Here is a 22,731-nt window from a genome sequence, read left to right on the forward strand (position 1 = left end):
AGTGCATTTTTTTGCCTAGAATCAGCGTTTTCAAACGTCTTTCAGGCAAATTTTTAAGGTGATCACTGCAACGCAAAGCCTTTTTCAAATGCCTTTAGATATATGGGTATATTGAAATGCCTACAAAAAGTGCGTTTTGAATGTGACATACAGCCAGAATCACGTTTCTGAGAGATGATAAACGCAAAGCTGTTTTGAACCACACATACGAATTTTGCTTCAATGAAAAATTACATGAAATGAAACGGATCTTACGACGCCTTGAGCGACGTTGGATTGCGTCTAAATTAGAAGTTGACAGACAAATTTTCAAAAACCAATGTTATGAATATAATCGCATGATCAAACCAATCTGAACAAAACCATCATTCAAAACAATTTGAAGGCTGTAATTCAAAGCAGCTATTTCAAAAAGTCAACAAATTGTGTACACCAAAAGTATCCAAGGTGTTACCTTCTGTCGATTCTGATCTTTTACTTGCTGAACGTTTTTCTGCCTTTTTTACAGACAAAATTCGGAGTATCAAAAATGTTCTTAACCCTAATAAGGCCGGGCTATTTGAAGTCTTAGTAGGGCCGGGGGGGGGGGCCATTATGGCCCCCCCTCAAGATCTCGGCCGCGAAGCGACCGATCGCCGAGAAAATTTGCACACATGTCAAGTGAAGTGTAAAGAATAATATGATCATTTCAATTTTTTGAAAAATTCACTCATTTGCATATTTATGGTAATTTATGCAAATAAAGTCATAAAAATCACATTTTTACCAATAAATCATATATTATTCATATTTAAGCATTCTTTTTCACTAGATATATTCATTAGACCATTCTGAATAATAATAAGACAAAAAATTTGGAAGAGCCAGCTTATTTCTTATGTTATCCCTTGTTTTGATAATTTCTTATGTATTTCATTGTTTTTTTAACTTATGTATTTCATTGTTTTTGTTGTTATGCCTCCGCCACCGAAGGTGGTGCCGGAGGCATCATGTTTTCGGGTTGTCCGTCCGTACGTCCGTACGTCCGTCCGTACGTCCGTACGTCCGTCCGTACGTCCGTCCGTCCGTACGTCCGTCCGTCCGTCCCGTTTGACCGTTATCACAATATCTCAAGAACCATTTAAGATTTAAACTTAAGACTCGGGAATAGTATTTATCACCATAGGAAGACGATCTGATTAGATTTTGGAGTACGTAGGTCAAAGGTCACAGGTCACAGAGGTCAACTTATGAAATTCCTTGTATTGAGTTTGTTAGCGCGATATCTCAAGAACCATTTGAGATTTAAACTTAAAACTTAAGGATAGTATGTATCACCATAGGAAGACGATCTGATTAGATTTTGGAGCACGTATGTCAAAGGTCAAGGGTCACAGAGGTCAACTTATGAAATTCCATACATTGAGATTGTTATCATGATATCTCAAGAACCACTGGAGATTTAAACTTCAAACTTAGTGATAGTGTGTATCACTATAGGAAAACAATCTGATTACATTTTGGAGCACGTAGGTCAAAGGTCAAAGGTCACAGGGCTCATTATGTATGCAAAAACAGCTTGTGATCGCGTTATCTGAACAACCGATTGATGGATTCCTGCCAAACTTTGGTCATGTATGTATCTTGCAGAGCTGATGAACTGATTAGATTTTGGGGTCACGAGGTCAAAGGTCAAAGGTCACAGGGCTCATTATGTATGCAAAAACAGCTTGTGATCGCGTTATCTGAAGAACCGATTGATGGATTCCTGCCAAACTTTGGTCATGTATGTATCTTGCAAAGCCAATGAACTGATTAGATTTTGGGGTCACGAGGTCAAAGGTCACAGCGCACATTATGTATGCAAAAACAGCTCGTGATCGCGTTATCTGAACAACCGATTGATGGATTCCTGCCAAACTTTGGTCATGTATGTTACTTGCAGAGCTGATGAACTGATTAGATTTTGGGGTCATGAGGTAAAGGTCAAGGTCATGCGGCTCATTATGTATGCAAAAATAGCTTGTGATCGTATTATCATTAGAACAGATTGATGGATTCCTGCCAAACTAAGATCATTTATGTATCTTGCAGAGCCAATGAATGGTTCATAAGATCAAAGGTCATGGGCTCATTATGTATGCAAAAATAGCTTGTGGACGCATTCTCATTAGAACTGACAGATGGATTACTATTTAACTCAGGAAATCTTGCAGAGCCAATGAACTGAGTAGATTTTAGGGTCATGAGGTCAAAGATCAAAGGGTCATATATGTTTATGAGAAATTGCTTGTAATCACGATATTCTGAGAACATGTTAATGGATTACAATTGAACTTGAATTTGAAAAATTTCTTCCGTTTCGGTTTGTAAAATTGCTCTATGACGGAGGCATCATTTTCGACTGCGCGCAGTCGAATTCCATCTAGTTTTATTTTATCTTTTACTACAATTCAACTATTTTGACTCCCAAAACAACCACCTAAGCTTTAAACAAGACCCAATAACCCATGTTTGATCTGCTTTTAGGAAAAATGACTTTGCCATACGTTTTGTACACAAATCACGAAAATGAGCGATTTTCAGGCTGACATGCGAAGACAAAAGGTCACGTGACCTTGTAACCGTAGGTCCGATTTTCAAAAAAATTATTTTAAAAGTTGCGCAAGACTCGAAAGAAAAAAGTCAGCGAGCGGCGGGGCGCCATCCATATGCGTTCCCGAGCAATCGAAAAAATTGTGGAGGGGGGGGGGCCATAATGGCCCCCCCCCCCCCGGCCTTATTAGGGTTAAGGATTCATCAAAAACGGATGTTTCCATATGATTTTTCACCAGTATCAGAGGATACTGTCAGAGTTATAATAATGAAATCTCCATCAACTTCATGTAGTCTCGATCCAATGCCGACATGGCTGCTTAAGAACTGTTTAAATGAGCTTTTACCAGTCATTACCAAAATTATAAACATGTTTATTCAAAGTGGTCAATTTCCTGATGTTTTGAAATTGGCACAAATCACTCCTCTTTTGAAGAAACCAAATTTGGATTGTGAAATTTTGAAAAACTATCGGCCTGTTGCCAACCTTAAGTTTCTTGCTAAAACAATTGAACGCGCTTGTGCTTCTCAAATTCAGGGCTATCTATCCCGGGTATCTATCATCAAACAATCTGTGTAGTAAAATGCAATCTGCTTTTATAGATCTTCTCATAGTGTTGAAACTGCTCTTTTACGTGTATATAATGATTTGTTATTAGCTGTGGACCAAGGTGATGAAGCTGTTTTAATACTTTTAGACTATTCTGCAGCTTTCGATACTATCAGTCATGATGTTTTTCTTGATCGCTTACGTAATAGATATGGTGTATCAGGGACTGCCTTGAATTGGTTTAAAACATACTTTATGAATCGTTCACAATCTATTGTCATTAATGACTCATTATCCAAACCTCATGTTCCACTTGAAGGTGTTCCTCAGGGATCCGTCATCGGCCCTTTATCATTTACTCTGTATACTGCACCACTTGAAGATATTATTGAAGCGCATGGTTTAGGCCGAATGATATATGCAGATGACACCCAAGTTTATGTTGTTTTGAAATGTGATTCCGACCATTCTGTTATAACTAAACTTGAAAGATGTATAAATGATATCAAAGCTTTGTCCACTGCTAATGATTTGAAGTTAAATGAGGATAAAACTGAGGTTATACATGTAACATCTCGATTCAGAAAGTCCTCCCATTTACCATCTGTCGAAATTGCTAATGTTCCGATACAACCTGTCAAAAGTGCACGTAACCTTGGTGTCATCTTTGAAAATGATCTTAGGATGGATGATTATATAAAATATATTTGTCGCTCAGCTTCATATGCCTTGTACAAGATAGGTCGTATTAGAAATTTTCTTGATCAAAAATCTACCGAAACGCTTATACATGCATTTATTACATGCTGCTTGATCAATGCAATAGCCTTCTTTATGGCCTTCCGCACTCGCACATTGCAAATCTCTAGAGAATCCAAAACTCTGCTGCCAGACTTGTAACATGCACACGTTCTTGTGAACACATCACCCCAGTACTTCGCGAATTGCATTGGTTGCCGGTGACGTACCGCATTATGTACAAAATCTTAGTTTTAACTTATAAATGCATTCATGAATTGGCACCAATTTATCTGCAAGAATTAATCGAGGAATACAAACCCTCACGCAGTTTACGGTCATCTTCACAATTAAACCTTGTATCTACTTCTGTGTCAACTCTTTCTTATGGTAATCGCTCCTTTCGCAAAGCTTCTGCTGAACTTTGGAACAGATTACCTTTAAATGTAAAAAACTGTCAAACCATTAAGCTATTCAAAACTAGTATCAAGACACATTTATTCAAAATTGCGTTCGATGATTAATTAACTCTGTTCACTTTGATGTGTATTCCATATGTATTGTAATTTGTATGTTTATTTACATTTTTAGTTTTGTATAAGATGTAATTGTATATCAGTCTATTTTGTGTGTATAGCGCTTAGAGACTTCGGTGGTAAGCGCTTTATAAGTAACGTTTTTATTATTATTTATTATTATTATGATAGCCCACTTTTATGTGTCTTCAAAATTTGCTTTTCCACAAAGTGTACCATCAGTTTTAATGGAGGTTTGTAATCTACTGTTTTTTCACTCTCTTCACTCTCTTTCTGTCTCTTTCTTGCAGTGGCTGTCAGATCGGAAGAAAAGAGCACTTCAAAAATCTGATCATGGTAGGGTTTGGTATCAATTCATAACAAAATACTAATGAATATCATAACTGTCAATACTGACAACCTTTTGCTCCCATGGGTTGTAACTGACAAGAGTTTCTCTTGAACCTTAGCTGTGATGCGCTGTGTTTTTATGTAATTACTGATACAACATTTTTTGGCTCTTGTTTGCAAAAAAGTGAAAATTGTGTTAGATCTACTTACAGTTACTAAAAGTATTATTTTCAGATTGTATTTAAAGGAATGTCATAAAACTTTGTATTCCTTCAAACTAACAATGTAACAAATTTAGACTGTTACGAGTTTCTACTTTTGAGATAATAACAGTCAAGTACCAATATAAAAAAATATAAAAAATCTGGTACCTGGCAAAAATTTTCTTGAAATGCAAGGTGCATTGATAATGACTGATATAGCTAAAGCCAGGATAAGAAGTGAGAATTCTTAAAGCACTTAGGAAGTATATGATATTGCCATGTAGGAGTTGCAGCTGAGAAGTTATTAACTTTATTATCTATACATTCTACCTTTGTTTGTTTGTGCCGTAGATGTTCAAAAGCGCATACAACTCATCCAAGACTTTGAGATGCCGACAGTCAGTGGGTGCATCCAAGTTTCCCCAGATGGACAGTATATTCTGGCCACAGGTGAGTGTAAATATGTGACCAAATACAGTAGCATTGGGGGAGGGGGGCATGGGGCATCCGGGCATGTGCAAGTGGGGAAAAAAGAGAGAAAGAAAGGGAGAGAAGAAAAGAAATTGCCCAAAAGAGGGTAGTTCAACCACGTCCCATTTGATAGCTTTGTTCAATCATAGCTCATTATTATGTCTGGTGCTCCCCCCCCCCCTCTCATGAAGCCAGTGGCACCCTATGTCACATACCCTTCAAGGTCATGTTCACTTTTGGTAAGCCCTCAAAAACTTTTTCCAAAAATTTCTTTGATAATAGATGATAGATTGGGAGATACTGCAATACTGAGCTGCTTCTAAAGTTTTTTCCCTCGTCAGGTGAAAAATTAATTAGGTGGAGAATAATTTAGATACCATTCGGGGACGCTAATGTGGTTAGATTAGCAAGTGTGCGCTTGTAAAAAAGACGCCTGGCTGGAATGCTCCCCAGGGAGTGGAGAATGTGCATACATTGTGTGCGGGTAAGCCTGAATCCTATGACCGGGGTAATAATATAACTATCTGTAAAGCGCTTTGAGAGGACCTTCGGTCCTGAAAAGCGCTATATAAGAACTAGCTATTATTATTAATTCCAATAACATGCAATTGGCAATACACATACCGTATTTGCCGGCGTAAAGGCCGCAGTATTTTTGGAAGAGAAAATATCAAAAAGTTGGGGTGCGGCCTATGCGGCGAAAGAGTAAAAAAAAAAAAAGTATGTCAAAACCAGCACGAATTTGCACTTATGGGACTACGAACGGTACAATAACTATACCACTATGGTACAGGACATTTCCACACATCTTACCGACAATTTTATCTTGCATTGTTGACATGAAGAAGAAAATAAACTTCCAAAAACAACATCTGCCGATAGATCTTGATCTAAGTTTGTGCCAATGTATTGCAAAAGTAAAAGAAGAACCCGTTTAAACCGAGCTGCCGCGAAACATCCAGCACGCGATTTTGAATCCATTTCAATACACAAGAGCTATGGCGCAATACACAAGAGAGAGGCGCAATGTATACATCAAAGGAAACTGCAGGTGATAGCATCAGTGCGGGATGGCCGAGCGGTCTAAGGCGGTGATTTTAGTCACATCAACATTTATACGCAAGAGATGAAATCCCGTCAAAAAGTTCGACAAAAGTTTTTTTTTTTTTTTTTTTTTTTTTTTAAATGTCAAAATCGGGGGTGCGGCCAATGCGGCGCTGCGGTCTTATCACCGGCAAATATGGTATGTAATACTGTGGTATGTAGTACTGTGTGTCTGGTTCGATCGGGGATTTATCAGACCTGCAAACCAGTACGATTTAATCATATTTTGTATGATTTTTAATGGTAAATACGACAGTACGATTTTCCAAACAATTTTTTTATAATTTTTAATTTAGTGTGTTTTTCAATGGCAAAATGCCCATTCTGTCCTGTAAAGTATCCTACAAGCATCTCACATCGGCAATTGTGGGATGTTCATTGGTTCATCGAACACACCAGTCATGACGAAATCATGCATATTCAACCAATGATCTATAAAAATATCTTCCTGTATGTATGAACTGTAAGAGGCATTGATCCATATATATTTTAAAATACAATTTTTGTCAGTAAAATACAATTTTTGTCAGTAAAATACAACTTTTGGGATTAAAGAATACAGTTTTTGAACTCCAGAGGTTGGCAGGTCTGGTTTATATGCCCTTGGGTAGGATCCACTGCACCAGTCAGATGGATTTCTGATTGGTTTATTAGCTAAAGGTGTATTCTGATTGGTCAGAAGTGCCGCCTGGGGGGAGCAGTGTCTGTATCAAGTATAGTGAGTCAGATGTTGCTGATCTAGAGGCCACTGTCAATGGGAACAGTGCTGTGTTGGTTGAATACATGATGTTGCCTCAAACCTCGCTCAAATCTATCCTCACCAAGGAAGCCTTCAAAGATTACTTTTTTTCTTCTTCTAAATAACAGGTACCTACAAGCCTAGAGTGAGATGTTATGACGTCAACCATCTCTCCATGAAATTTGAAAGATGTATGGATTCAGAAGGTATGTTTGTTCCTGCAACAATTGCTCTGCATTTTCTACACTAACTGAATCCCTAACTTAAAGTCACATGGATTGGAAAAGAAGACCAACTAACTGAATCCCCTACTGAAAGTTACATGCAGTCATAACAATGGTTTCCTCACAACAACAAAAAATATTTTGGTAATGCATTCAGATAAATGGATATTCTTTCATGACGTACTGTGACATGATGTTTGGTTCACTTTAGCAGTTTCTTTTTGTTAAGCTGTCTAACTTGAACCCTTTACTTAAAGTCACATGAATTGGAAAATAAGACATTTGGTTTATAGTTATTTAGTTACCGGTAATTCTTTTCTCTTTTTCATCCATGTGACTCTCTTCAAACACTTTAGTATTAGTTTTGTTATTGTTATTTTGTATTTACTGCTTTCCTGAATTTGTCTTTGCTGAATAATCCCGGACCTAACACTAACACCTGAAAACCCAATTTCAACCATAATGTTAACCATGTACCTTTGGCAGAATAAAGCCTCGTCAAAATAGTCACCATACCAAATGTGATTTTGGTCTGTGGCTTTGGGCTGTCGGGGGGCGGGGGGGGGGGGAAGAATGTTATAGTTGGTTCTTTTATTAAATGTACAGAAAATGATTTACAGTGGAACAATATCTCACATTCCATCAGAGAATTAAACTCTCTCCTCTTTCAAAAGATCCCTTAAAACTGACTTCTTCCTCAGTAATTTAATGTGAATCACCTATTTTTATAAGTATTATGTATTTTATGTTTCTCCTTCACATTCTGTAATTTTATATATTATTATTGCTATTGTCATTATTATCATTATTATTATTACTTTTGCCACGATTATTATTATTATCAATATGAAATGTGGCACCATGACACTATATATCTGTTATTTTCTCTCTTTCTCCTCCTTGTACATTTACAGTTGTCAAGTTTCATGTCATGTCAGAAGACTATTCCAAGGTTAGTTATTCATAAAGGCAAGTTATTTGAAAAAGTAAATAAAGTTGGAAAATAATACTGAATTTAAACTGAAGTAAAATCATTTCGCGACCAATATTATTCAGTTTTGGGGCTTGTGTTACGTCATTCAATTGTGTCTTGCCTGTTTTAGGTACTGTTGACTTTTAATGAGGTCTCTATTTTTCGTGAAATGATGTGGAGAAATGTCATACTCACAATTTTCAATATCTTCTTCCCCCCCCCCCCCCCCACTCTCTCTCTCTCTCTCTCTCTCTCTCTCTCTTTCTCTCTCTAATCTCTCTCCCCCTTTCTCACTCCCTCTTTTCCTTTCTCTCATCTTCTCTCCCCCCTCTCTCTCTCTCTCTCTCTCTCTCTCCTATCTCTCCCTCTCTCCTCTTTCTCCTTTCCCTCTCTCTCTCTCTCTCTCATCCTCCCTCAAGTTCTTGGGAAGGATTTTTGCCCCAGAGCACAGAAGGGGTTAGTTTACATACTGTGGGTTTACATCAATTCAACAGTAATGAAGGGAAACAAATATGATCTCTTGACATTTTCCCATGTGTTTGCTTACCCAGCTTGTATTCCTGCAGTGTGATCGCTACGTGGAGTTTCACGCCAAGTATGGTCGCTACCATCGGCTCAGGATACCTAAGTTTGGGCGCGACCTCACCTACCACAAACCGACATGTGACCTTTTTCTTGTTGGTGTCAGGTGAGAAAATGTTTTGTATGTATGTCATTTTATCTGTATGTACCAGTGTTGTAGTCAAGTCCACAACTTTAAAAGGGCAAGGCCGTTTCTGAGTCACTACCTTATATTCCAAGTGGAACCATATTTTCGAAATAGATGTTTTTAGTATTGAATTATCAATTAATCAATCAGATATCACTGAACCAGTATAATGATCGATAAAGGACAATTATGCATAATATTTGAAGAAAAAAAACACAGAAAAACACATGGAAGATGAAAGTCAGTCCTGCGGAATAAGCCAGTATTTTGCAGCCGTAAACCAGCCTTGGCTCGAGTTACCAAGGCTGAATCGCCTGCATCCAAGTCACAGCATAGCAAGCCTAACGCTGGCAAAAGTCCTCCAACACTCTCAATTATTCAGACAATTATAATCAATACCTTTTGAAGAAATAACAATAATATTGAAATTGAAAACTGCATTCAAAAAGGTACTGTCTAGAAACCAACAGAAGATGTGTATGTAGCAAGGAAATTACTTACCTTGAAAGTGTTATAGTAGATAGATATTGCATGAGGCAGAGACAGGGCATAAAGCCACTTTGAATTTGGATTATACATTCATAAATGAACCAAGACCAATTTAGAAATGGTCCATGATCAGCTGTTATTTGTTTCCTGTCTTAACAAAACTTCTGCCCATTTTGTTTTCACAGTCCTGAAATATATCGAATCAACTTGGAACAGGGTCGGTTCCTGAGTCCTTTTGTCTCTGATTCAGTGTAAGTATAGAAATATTTAGGAAATTGTGAAACAGATGCACTACCTTGTGCTATAAATCTGAGATGAATTGATGATGGGTACAAAATATATACAGTCAAATTTCCTTTAGTGACCATCAAATTATTACCTATTCAGAATGACCACACCTTTGTTTTCTTCTCGTTTTTGTTTCTTCTTCGACAGCATTTCACATTGAAACTTGGATTAAATGAACATGTACCTAAGTCGTGGCTCCACAATTTTTGTTTTTCTTTTTCACATGGGGTCTTCATTGTAACTTTGTAGGGTGAAACCCCTATTTATAATGGTAGGTATTTTAAGGGGTTTGGAGTATTAAACAAAGGGATCCATGTGAACCAGACTACTATTCTGCTGAAGAACTATCTGAATATAAAGACCACCTTCATTGTCTCCTTGGGTGGTCTTTATATACAGGTTTCACTGTTTTCAGAGCCATCAATACATGTTCAGTATCCCCAGACTGTAGGGACCATTGCAGGCAGAGTCGAAGGATCACCTGCCTATAAAGATCAATTTGCTTGTGTCTACCTTGAGTGGTCTCTATATACAGGTTTCACTTTATCCCTAAATTCTTCTTATTCACAGAGCCATCAATACATGCTCAGTAAACCCAATTCATCAGCTGCTGGCTGTAGGGACCATTGAGGGGCGAGTGGAGTGCTGGGATCCACGGACGAGGAGGAAAGCAGGGGTGCTTGATTGTGCCCTTAGTAGCATTACACCCCAAACACAGTTAGTATTCAACTTAATCTCTCTTTGCATGATGATGCCTAATTGCTGATATTATAGTTTACCTTAGAGTATATATATGAATTTAAAGGATAAAATGGAAAATGTGAGTAAATAAGGGAATTCTGTTCATATTCCTCTCTTCTCGTTTTCTTTTCGTCTCTTTCTCATCTTTTGGTTTCATTTTTCTCTCGCTCCCTGTCTCATCCATTCCTTATTTCCCTCTTTGTGTTTGTTTTCTTCCTTTTTCTCTCTTTTTCTTTCTATATTTTGTCTTTTCATCTTTTACTCTACATCCATATACCCTTAGTACTTGTAGTGCTTTTTTTTCTTCTTACTAATTAGTAGCCATGCTATTTGTTGTCTACCATATCCACATGCACTGATATGTTGCAATAGCATTGCTACAGAAGATTTCTGGTATAATTTTTGTCATTATATGATGTATCTTTCTGATTTCTTTCTTTGAATGTTAATACAGGGTGAAAGGGGTGCCTGCTGTCACATCTTTAGCATTCAATGGGGCTATGAGGATGGCTGTAGGAACCTCAACAGGCCAGGTAACTCCATCTCATTCAGTCTCATAATTACTTTCTGTATGTTATACATGTACGCGTATGAAAAATAATCTGGATTTATAAAGCACTTGATACAAAATACCGTCTCTCAGCGCTAAACAGATATTATTACCCTGGTCTTAGTATTCACGCATTGAGCACCATCTCCACTCCCTGGGGAGTATTCCTACCATAAGGTCATTGTGTAAGCATATGGCAATTGCTGACACAAAGGCTTTCGTTATCCTAAAAGTTTCCCATTTCTCTTCTGGGTATGGAGTGGCAAATGTAGATTCATGCCTTGCCAAAGGACCTAAATTTAGTGCCATGTTTGGGATCAAACCCACGACCTTTTGAATTTTAAGTCCGGTGCTTAAACCACTTGACTATGACACCAACACATGTACATGTATGTTGTATTCATTAATACAATGAATAGATACATGTATAACCTATATACATGTATCACACAGGAAGCTTTTCACTTTCACTTTCATTCTTAATATTGAATAGTATTTGTACTTACTTTAAAGGGACTTAGTAACATTGTTCAGATGAGAGAAAATTGTGCTAAGGTAGTGACTTTAATGCTAGAGGTACAATTAAAGATGATTTGACAGTTTGAGTGAAAACAGACCAACAGGTTAGGAAAATTCAAAAATGTTTGGGAGAATTTACTGTTAGAGGGTGTCGCACAGTGACGCCTTAAAAGAGAACCATAAATAACTTTGTGGTTTGAGAATTTTTTCAGGATTTTTTGCATGTTAGAGGGTTAGTACAGTAGAAGGAATATAATAAGTAACATTATATACAAAAATTACACAGTTTTTTCATCAACCTTCAGAGTCACTTTATAGGGTAATTCCAGAAACATTTGTCCATCATTTGCACATATATGGTCATGCACTCTAAGTAAGTCTTATGCTTTTAACAAGTAATGGGGATGTATTGTATATGTATCCAAATTATCGCAAAGGTACAGTTAACAGCTGAATTATTCATGCCCCTTGTAAATATTTTTTTTTTCCTTCTTTTTCATAAATAAAAAATAAAAGGTAGACTGGTTGAATTGGGTCATTTTGGGAATGCTTTAATATGTCACATTTTCAAGAAACAAATCTGGACAAATCAATTTTTCACAATTGAAAAGTTGCCAAAACTTTGTAAGGGTATGAATGAATTAGTTGTTAACTGTAGTTATCTCGTTGCTATTTGGGAGTAATTTTTACAGGTACGTGTATAGTTGGCCAGGGATATTGTAATTGTCCAGGAGGGGGGCAGGGGGGGGGGGCTAATTGTTGGAAAGGGGGAGGTGAGAGGGCAGTCATCCTATTATACATTATGCAATTAATGTGAAAGCGCTCAACATTATTTAGGAACAATAATGTTTAGCTGCCACTCGTACAATCTTCCCTTCTCTGTCTTGTTTGCTAGGTACTGATGTATGATATCCGTTCCAATAAACCCATGCTGGTCAAGGACCATAGGAACGGTCTAGCCATCCGAAGCCTAGAGTTCAGCCCAGCCACAGAGATGGTCGTCTCTGCAGACAGTAGGGCTGCAAAGATATGGAGTCAGTCAGATGTAAGTTTGTTTGTTTGTCTGTTTATTTGTTTGACCCGACTGCTAAGAAAGCATGTGTATGCTTGTATTAAAGTAAGCGATCAGGGGACCGTAATTAGGGTTAATGCCTTACCAAGGGCACTAACACATCAAATTGGTTTTAAACCCGGGACCTCCCAGTTATGAGACCACTGCTCTACGTCTACCACTGAGCCAAGTAGCCAACCAATCTACCAATCAGCTCTCAATAACATCAGAAAAAGGGGACCATGTACATATATATACAGGTGTATATGTATATTCATATATAAATAAATATACAGTCGAACCTGCTTTAGTCTACAAAGACAACATTTTTTGTTTCCCTTGAAAATAGTTTCCCATTGAAACATGTACTATAGGCACATGTCTACAAAGACCACCTTCCTATAAAGACCACTTTTCTTGTCTCCATTGACAGGATTTACTGTATATAATTTACCTAGTAAGTTTAATTTCTTTTGTTATTTAATTTGATGTTATGTTTTCCATGTCAGGGGCCTCATTTACAAGTACAAGTTGCTTCTTGATGGTAGTAGCCTATTATGTATTCTGTATATATGATTTGTAATTTTGTTATGATGCCAAATAAATTTAATTAAATTTTTGACTACAGGGGAAACCATACGTGACGGTTGAGGCTGAGCATGACTTCAATGATGTATGCTTGGTTCCAAACTCAGGACTTATGCTGATGGCTTGTGAAGAACCAAAACTTCTCTCCTACTTCATTCCAGTAAGTATCCTCTCTTGTTGTGCAAAGCTTCTCTCCTACTTCATTCCAGTAAGTATCCTCTCTGGTTGTGCAAAGCTTCTCTCCTACTTCATTCCAGTAAGTATCCTCTCTTGTTGTGCAAAGCTTCTCTCCTACTTCATTCCAGTAAGTATCCTCTCTTGTTGTGCAAAGCTTCTCTCCTACTTCATTCCAGTAAGTATCCTCTCTTGTTGTGCAAAGCTTCTCTCCTACTTCATTCCAGTAAGTATCCTCTCTGGTTGTGCAAAGCTTCTCTCCTACTTCATTCCAGTAAGTATCCTGTCTTGTTGTGCAAAGCTTCTCTCCTACTTCATTCCAGTAAGTATCCTCTCTTGTTGTGCAAAGCTTCTCTCCTACTTCATTCCAGTAAGTATCCTCTCTTGTTGTCTATTACAAGGAGGGGGAGGGAGGATGACTCAAAATTGTTTGTTTGAGTGGTTGCCAACTTAATTCTTTGAATTGAATTGAATTCATTCACCACTTTGATAAAAAAAACATGCAAAGTCAAAGAATACAATAAAATATCACTTACAAGTAAAGATAATCCAATAAAATGGAAAATACACTAAAGGTTATCACAAAGTGGTTTGATCATCAAAAAGTTACAGAAACTTATAAGTAGATGATCCTAAACAAAATGCATTAATGAACACAAATAAAAAGGGACAAAGAAATCATACAATGATAATTGCAGACTTAAAATAAGTTGCGGTTTTCAAATTCAAAGCTTCTGAGTTAAGTGAAGGTCAATCATGCAGGAATGGATTGTTGAATTCCAATCTATCAGGTTCTCTTAACCCTACAAAGCTAAAATTGAAATTAAGATACATGTACCGTCAAACCTGCTTTAAAGACCACATGTATAGAAAGACCACCTGTCTACAAAAACTACTTTATTTTATACATTTTATTGCTTCCCTTAAAAATGGTTTCTCACTGAAACACACACTAAAGGAACCTGTACATAAAGACCACCTGCCTATAAAGACTACTTTTCTTGTCTCCCTTGGATGGTCTTTATAGACAGGTTTCACTGTATAATCAAAATTGAAAATTCATGTAAAATGCGTGAACACCTTTTCATGGTAGCTCGACCTAATCCGGGGTAATAAAATGATTGCGGGGCTCTCAGGGAGAACAGTATCAATATTGATGAGGTCACTGTGGGCACACAAGGCATATCAGTATTAGTATTATTAATTAAGTATTTGGTGAATCATCAAATTGCTATTTCATGTATGTGTAGGATGGGGTTTAATGTTAGATATGTTATCTTGTTTACTTATTCCTTCATGATGATAGAATGTATAATGTAAAAAGAAAAGAATACTTTCATGCTTGTGTTGTTGTCTTTTGTTAGGGTCTTGGACAAGCTCCTAAGTGGTGTTCGTTCCTGGATAGTTTGACCGAGGAGCTGGAGGAGAACCCTACATCTGCTGTCTATGATGATTACAAGTTTGTCACCAAGACGGAGCTTGAAAGCTTAGGTATGTACTTGGCTTTGTGGCAAGTTGTCGTGTAGTGTTCATTAACTACGATGATGAGTAAGCAAACATGATTTGAGGATCGCTTTACCTGACTGCTAAGAAATCATGTGTATGCTTGTAAGTAAGCAACCAGGTGACCAACGGCTTTTAGGTCCTCTCCGAGAGACTTTTTTTTTTTTTTTTTCCTGACTGCTAAGAAAGCATGTGTATGCTTGTAAGTAAGCAACCAGGGACTTGATAATGAGGATTAAAGCCTAACCAAAGAGCATGAGTGCGTTGACTTGGTTTTGAACCAGAGACCTTCCGGTTACGAGAACACTGCTCTACTACTCCTCCATCACGCCTTCTCCCTCTCTTTCTTTCTCTCTGTAGATCAGTCTGTATGTCTATCTCTCCTTTCCTTTTGAGCTCCATGTTTGAAGGCTGTCTCCTCTTCCTTTAATTCATTCTTTCTCTTCCCCCTCTTTCTTTCCTCCTCCCCCACCCAATGTGTTTCTGTATCGCACAGACCCCCCCCCCCCCTCTCTATCAGTGTTTTTGTCATCTCTGTCTCTCCCTCCCTCTATCTCCTTTCCTTTAGATCTGTTTGTCTCTCTTCATCTGTCTCTCTTTATTTCATTCTCTTTTTCTCTCATTTAGTTTCTCTTTTGTGATTCAATCAATATTTACCCTCTTCCTTGCTTTCCCCAGGTTTAAGTCATCTAATCGGTACCTCCCTGCTCCGAGCTTACATGCATGGCTACTTCATGGACATCAGGTTATACCACAAGGCCAAGTCTATCGCTGATCCCTTCGCATACCAAGAGTACAGGAAAAACAAGATTAAGGAGAAGATTGAGGAGCAGCGAACAAGCCGTGTCAAAGTCAAGGTAATGATGATGATGATTCTGGTGATGATGATGATGATGATGATGCTGATGGTGGTGGTGGTGGTGGTGGTGGTGGTGGTGGTGGTGGTGGTGGTGGTGGTGGTGGTGGTGGTGGTGGTGGTGGTGGTGGTGGTGGTGGTGGTGGTGGTGGTGGTGGTGGTGGTGGTGGTGGTGGTGGTGGTGGTGGTGGTGGTGGTGGTGGTGGTGGTGGTGGTGGTGGTGGTGGTGGTGGTGGTGGTGGTGGTGGTGGTGGTGGTGGTGGTGGTGGTGGTGGTGGTGGTGGTGGCGGCGGCGGCGGTGGTGGTGACGATGATGATGATATTTTTATAGCGCACTTATCCATCATGCAAGATGCTCAAGGCACTCCAATAATACCCTTCTGCTTGGCTACTGAATTAGGAATTCCTTCCTATCGATACCCAATTAACACCTTAGTGGAGAGTGGCAAGTGTAAATTAATGTCTTGCCAAATGACATTAATAATTGATGATTGCTACACAAAATAATGATTGCCCTTGTGATAATTATTACTTCAATGAAATATGTTTGAAAATTGAAGTTCTGATATAAATTTATATGCAGTAGTGGTACTTTAAATGGGTTGAGGAATTTGAATTGATTTGAGGTTTGTACAAACATTTTATACGCTATTCACATTTTCTTGAATGAATAATGTGAAATGGAAGAATGAAAAAAAATAATCCAATATTTTATTACAAACAAGAACCTCTGATGTTCTTGATCCAAAAAAATATATTTTTTAAATTTTATTAACATAATCCTGTTTAAATGGCATAGGATCTGAGTCTGGTTTAGTGCTGAAAAGTTTCAAAAGATATGTAGAAAATTAAAAAAAACTAAAAACATAAGAATTGCCATCTGGACGATTCCAGATTGGTTTTAGTGACCTTTAAAAAAACCTGTATCATGCATAATATGTGTTATTGACAGTCGTGTGACTTGAAAGTTTATAATTTGTATCATACCGTGTACAGTGTGTTTGTCCCAGTTATGTCCATTTCAAACAATGTGCATGTAATCTCCATTGAATAATGATATCATGTTTTCATTTCAGAAACTGCCGTCAGTCAACGCAGCCCTGGCAGAGAAACTCCAAGATGAACAACTGTCAGAGAAAGCAAAGAAGGCAAAGAAAGAGGTACAGTAAACAAATCTCTGATTCTAAGACACATATGCTCTGGTAACAATCCTCCCACACCATAGGTAGGAGTTACGCAAATATGACATGGAGGTTGCCTGAACATTGGTAATTTTAAAAGTCTTTGTTGTTTAAGTCTAAACAGGAAATAAGTTGTTTGATGATTGTTTCTCAGCACTATTCAAAGTTGGTGATCAGTGTGAAGGGATTAAATCAGGTGTAGATTGATTGTATTATTTTGATCATCACTTTTTCATTATTTTTGTGTTTATGTAGGGGGCAGCAAACATCTTGTCTGATGATCGTTTCTCAGCTCTCTTCAAGAACCCAGACTTCCAAGTTGATCAGGAGAGTGAAGAATTCAGGCTGGTACAGCCCCTGGTTAACAAACAGTCCAAGAAGAAAGAGAAGCCGGCCATCGTGGAACAGTTTGAGGAACTAGACCCACAGGTTTGTGCCCCCCCCCCCCCCCCTCTCCATACCTCCTCATCCGTATTGTGGCTTTCATTTCCTTTCTTAACCCCAGAAAGGCTGGTTTTGTGAGACATCATAAGGTCTTTGCTTGACACTCCTTATTGTCTCTTCATCCCTCTCTCTCTCTCTCTCTCTCTCTGGCTTCTATTTAGGTGGTCTGTCGTTTTCGACAGATCACCTATTGTTTTCGTCAGAATTTTCTTTCTTTATTATTTTTATTATTTCTTTATTTTTATTTATTTTACCCCTTTTTTGTTTACAAGATAACTCAAGATCGGTTCAATCAATTTCCTTCAATTTCGGCAAAGTCATAGGTCTTTGTCATGAGACGTGACAGTTTCAACATTTTCAAGGTCATCAAATTTTCATGACGTCATCGAGGCGCCATTTTGTGTTTTTGGGGTACTTTTTACTCATGATCATATCTTCTTAACGGAAAAGCATTTCTCATTCATATTTATCATGATTAAGGTCAATATCCGTCCGGTCAATTTCAGGTCAAAAAACGCGCGCGCACGCGTACGTCCGCGCGTCAGCGCGCGCGCAAAAAATTAAAATGCTCCAAATCATTTAAAATTAATTTTGCATACGTTTCAGGCCATTTTAAGCGTTTCGTAAAAAAAGCTCGCACGCGCGTAATGGTATTTGCCAACATAAAATCGCAAAATTTTCTCTGTCATCATATTTAGCACATTTTTCCAAGCATTTTGATACCTTGTTCACCTTATTCTGCCCATTAACGGAATGAGCGTCCGTTTAAGATAATGTCCGTGCGTGCGAGCTCTTGTAATACATAGCATACATGGGCAAAAACATGCCTATACAAAATCCATTGTAGCGCTTTAGGATGGAAGATGAACCCAATTTTTTTTCCATATTTTGATAGAGTATGAATTGGAGATATGATTTCATGTCTCATTTGACCCTCAATTAACTCATGACGTCATCATAATGGCCTCCCAACTCAAAATTTCAATTTGCATATTATGACGTCAGCATATTTCTGGAAAATTGACTGTATCTCTGTAAATATTGATCGATTTTCTTCCAAATTTTGATATGATCTAGCTGAGACAATTCGCTACAAATGCAGTCACCACATTATTTCATTTTGACAAAGGTATCATGGCGTATTCTTGCGATTAAAGGTGGCATGTCAATTTTTCACATTTTGCGTGTATTCTCTATGGGATATGACTTTTTCTCAAAACTGGATTTTACATTCTCGTCTTTGGCGAGCAATATCTCCGTCGTTTTATCTTTATTTACGCTGAGCTTTGAGTATGTTGTAGCTGAGACAATAAGCTATCACATGTGTGCCTTTTATTTTTCGATCAGATGCCGGGATCATGCTCATATTTCACTTACAAAGTGGGATTTGAATATTCTATTTTCCGTTTACGTGTAATCTCTATGGGAAATGTTTTGGTATATCGGTAACGCACTTGACTTCCGACCTCGAGGTCCCTGGTTCGAGTCCGGGCGTCTCCAACAATTTTTTTTCTTCACTTTTTTTGTTTTTGACCTTTCACTCTACCATCTCCTTTGAATATTAAAACACGTACAATCGCAAATAATGTAATAAACAACCATATTTACTTTATTATTACCCTATTATCACTTGATCCATTACTTTTTGCGTGTAATCCTTATGGGAGATGACTTTTTCTCAAATCTGGATTCTACATTCATGTCTTTTGCGAGCAATATCGCCGTTATTTCAGCTTAATTTTTGTTGATTTTTGAGTATGTTGTAGCTGAGACTATATGCTATCTAAATGTCCCCTCATTTTTTCAATCAGATGTCATCATGGTCTGTTGATGATGATGATCATCATCATCATGATCATCATCATGATCATCATTGTTTACATGCAGGGCTCAAATTAATTTTTTGTCCACGGGGGCTCTTCCAAAATAAAAAGCGCCCCCGTGAGCCTTCTCACGGGGGCTTTTTTAGTACAGACGGGGGCTCTTTTTCCATTGAATTGGTGGTACCCATGAAACTCCTAAATTATTTGCTATTTCATCATTATCATTAATAGTCGGCATTATTTCTCTTACAACTTTACAAGTTATAACATGCAGCTAATGGTCAGATCTTTTCCCTTTGTACGAAATTTCTGGTCCAAGCCCGTATACATACGTATTACTCAATCTGTATAGCGGATATGATCGTCGCAATGTAGTATAGTCAAATTGGAGTTTCCTTTGTTCGTTAGGACTAGTTCTCTTAAACATATACAAGTATTATATAATTTTATGAACACTCGTGAATGCCAGAGTGAAAAACCGTTGCAATCGACTGAACTTTAGCCTATTTTGTTAATTTTTTTTGTCGCGCCCATATCGCCTTTGTAGTTGATTAAAAGCTGAAATAAGGAAGTACTTGAGCTCGAAAATATATATCTTCACTGTTCTCACGCGGGGGTGATGTCGAAATAGAAACTTGGCCACAAAACACAACTACACTATTCAGAATAAATAGCAGAAAGGACAAAAGACATGAAGACCTTGTCAATCTTATTACACAAGTGTAATTAACACTCCTCTTCAGAAAAGTAGAGACCTAGACCAGACCCCCCCCCCCTCCCCTTATTTCGCGGAAGAAGAAAAAAAATGGTTTTAATGGTAATGGTTAACATAAAAACTCTGAGCTCATCCTGTTTTCTATTTAATTATTGATTTGATTTGATTTGATTTGATTTATTTCTGTTTGATTTTCTTTTTCTTTTGCATTTTTACAAATATATAACAAACAAATATTGCAAATTTACACATGACAAAAGAATATATGTAGAATAAGGTAAGGCTGGGTGTAACTAATCGAGAACATCAAACAGGAGGGTTGACAAAATAAGCAAAGCTTGATAGTATGACTACCCTCAAAGGATACATAATAATACAAATATGGAGGAACAAAATATTGGTAAAAAGGGGGAAAAGACAGAAAAAAGAAGAGAAAAGAGAGAGGGGATGCACATCAATATTCACAGACTTATGTGGTAGTTGGATTTCAAATTGATATATAAAGATTTTAAATAAGAAAAGAAATGCAAATTTGAATACTGAGTGGCCAACTTGGGATACAATAGAATGAGAAGACTCTCAAGGTTCGGACAGTAAGAATGTGAAAGTAAGATCAGCCAGCTGGTTTTAAACCTGGGCCTGCTAGTCAGAGCCTTGAAATGTTTGTATAGAAGACAGTGTTTATTCAGTATCCCAAGTAGGCCACTCTTTATTCATACGTGTATTCATACCAGGTCATGGAAGGTTATAATCAACGTTTCAATAAATGGAAGCAAAAAAGTAAACAGTACAGAAAATTATCGAGTTTTGTAACGATGGGTAAACGAGGAGAATTTATTTTGTTGATGGATTTAAAGATAATGAGCAATAAGAAACTTTTTCACCGCTCTTTTAAGGATAGCATTGTATTCATCGTTTTTATTTCAGGGGGTAGTGCATTCCAGGTATCAGGGCCAGAATGTCTAATTGAGTTTTGAGCTAAGGCTGTTTTGGCGTTAAATAGGTGATAGTCATTGGAATGCCTGGTTGGGTAGGAATCAAAATTAAAATTATGTTGGAATAAAATGACTAGTGATGGGGGAAGATTGCCGGATTTAAGTCGAAACATGAACACAGATTTTTGCATGTAGTGTATATCACTTATTTTTAGAGTTTTTAATGTGGCAAATAAAGGGTCAGTGTGGTCGCGATAACCTGCATCGGTACAAACTCGAATTGCTTTTTTCTGTAACAGTAATATACGATTAGTATTGCACTTATGAGTAGCCCATATGATATTGCAGTAAGAAATATATGGTAAAACCAGTGTATTATATAGCATACTAAGCACATGTGTTGGCAAAAAGTATTTTAGCTTAAATAGTATACCAATATTGCGAGAAATAGGGGTAGAGATATAATTCACATGATCATTCCAGTTACATTTTTCATTTATATATACACCTAATAATTTCGTTGATGACTTTTTTTCTATTGGAACATTATCGACAAGCAGCTCAAAGTTATAAATATTGTGATTTCTTGAGTTTCTAAAGTGAATACAATTGGTCTTCTTTAGGTTCAATGATAATATGTTGCTTTTGAACCATTTCGATAACTTAGGTAATTCAGTGTTCATGGTTGCGATCATCGAATTTAAATCGGAATGTGAATAAAATACATTTGTATCATCGGCAAATAATATATACTGTAGAATTGGTGAAACATTAGAAATATCGTTGACATATATCAAAAATAATAGTGGCCCAAGTATGGAGCCTTGCGGAACTCCACATTTAATAGATGATACGTTAGAACAAACTGAATTGAATAAAGTATATTGTTTTCTTGATGACAAGTAATTTTCGAACCAATCAAGTGCTTTACCTCGTACACCGTAATGCTTTAATTTATACAATAATATAGTGTGATCAAGAGTATCAAATGCCTTGCTGAGATCCATGAATATGCCTATGACATGTTTATGATCAGCCAAGGCATTTGATACTCTATCGAATAGTTGGAGTAGTGCTAAATCAGTTGAATGGAACTTCCTGAAACTAAACTGATCTGGGTTCAGCGAGTCGTTTTGAGTTAAAAATTTATATAATCTGTTGTAAACAATTCTTTCGAGGATTTTAGAGAAACTTGGTAATATGGATATTGGTCGATAGTTCGACATAGAAGGGGGGTCATTTTTTGTATAGATTGGTATGACTTTAGCCGTCTTAAAGAGGCTGGAATAACACCAGAAGACATCGAAAGATTGAAAATGTGAACTAGAGGTGATAAGATACTGCCTATAATTTTTTTAAGCAAATGGGTGCTAACTTCATCATAGCTATGAGAATGACTGGATTTTAATGAGCGAACAATACTTAATATTTCAATAAAATCTGTCGGATATAAAAAGAGCGAAGGGTAAGTTGATTCTGGGAGAAATTCCTTAAAGTCATGGTTATGTCTATCGATTTTGGAAGCCTGGTCAGGGCCTATGTTAACAAAATATTCATTAAACAAATTTGCTATTTCATCTGGCTCATCTACTTTGTGACCATTTATATTAAAGGTTTGTTGAGTAGGTGTACGACTTTTCTTATTAAGCAGTTCTTTAATGACATTCCATGTAGATGATATGTTACCTTCAGCATTTTTTAGTTTGTTTGAAAAATATAATTT

The 22,731-nt window shown here is 37.3% G+C and overlaps 1 protein-coding gene across 1 annotated transcript in view; it reads left to right on the forward strand.

The window, feature by feature from the left end:
• LOC590723 (nucleolar protein 10) overlaps positions 1–22,731 on the forward strand; it is a 34,921-nt gene that overhangs the window by 4,399 nt on the left and 7,791 nt on the right. Inside the window, exons 2-15 of the mRNA XM_790319.5 lie at positions 4,689–4,734; positions 5,283–5,381; positions 7,374–7,451; positions 8,384–8,421; positions 8,994–9,130; positions 9,826–9,891; positions 10,499–10,645; positions 11,124–11,202; positions 12,634–12,783; positions 13,418–13,537; positions 14,916–15,042; positions 15,733–15,911; positions 16,987–17,070; positions 17,347–17,520. Coding sequence (XP_795412.4) covers positions 4,689–4,734; positions 5,283–5,381; positions 7,374–7,451; positions 8,384–8,421; positions 8,994–9,130; positions 9,826–9,891; positions 10,499–10,645; positions 11,124–11,202; positions 12,634–12,783; positions 13,418–13,537; positions 14,916–15,042; positions 15,733–15,911; positions 16,987–17,070; positions 17,347–17,520 — 1,524 coding nt within the window. The remainder of the gene's footprint in view (positions 1–4,688; positions 4,735–5,282; positions 5,382–7,373; positions 7,452–8,383; positions 8,422–8,993; positions 9,131–9,825; positions 9,892–10,498; positions 10,646–11,123; positions 11,203–12,633; positions 12,784–13,417; positions 13,538–14,915; positions 15,043–15,732; positions 15,912–16,986; positions 17,071–17,346; positions 17,521–22,731) is intronic.

Source organism: Strongylocentrotus purpuratus, unplaced genomic scaffold (assembly GCF_000002235.5).
Source record: "Strongylocentrotus purpuratus isolate Spur 01 unplaced genomic scaffold, Spur_5.0 spur5_scaffold_13, whole genome shotgun sequence".
Lineage (NCBI taxonomy): Eukaryota > Metazoa > Echinodermata > Echinoidea > Camarodonta > Strongylocentrotidae > Strongylocentrotus > Strongylocentrotus purpuratus.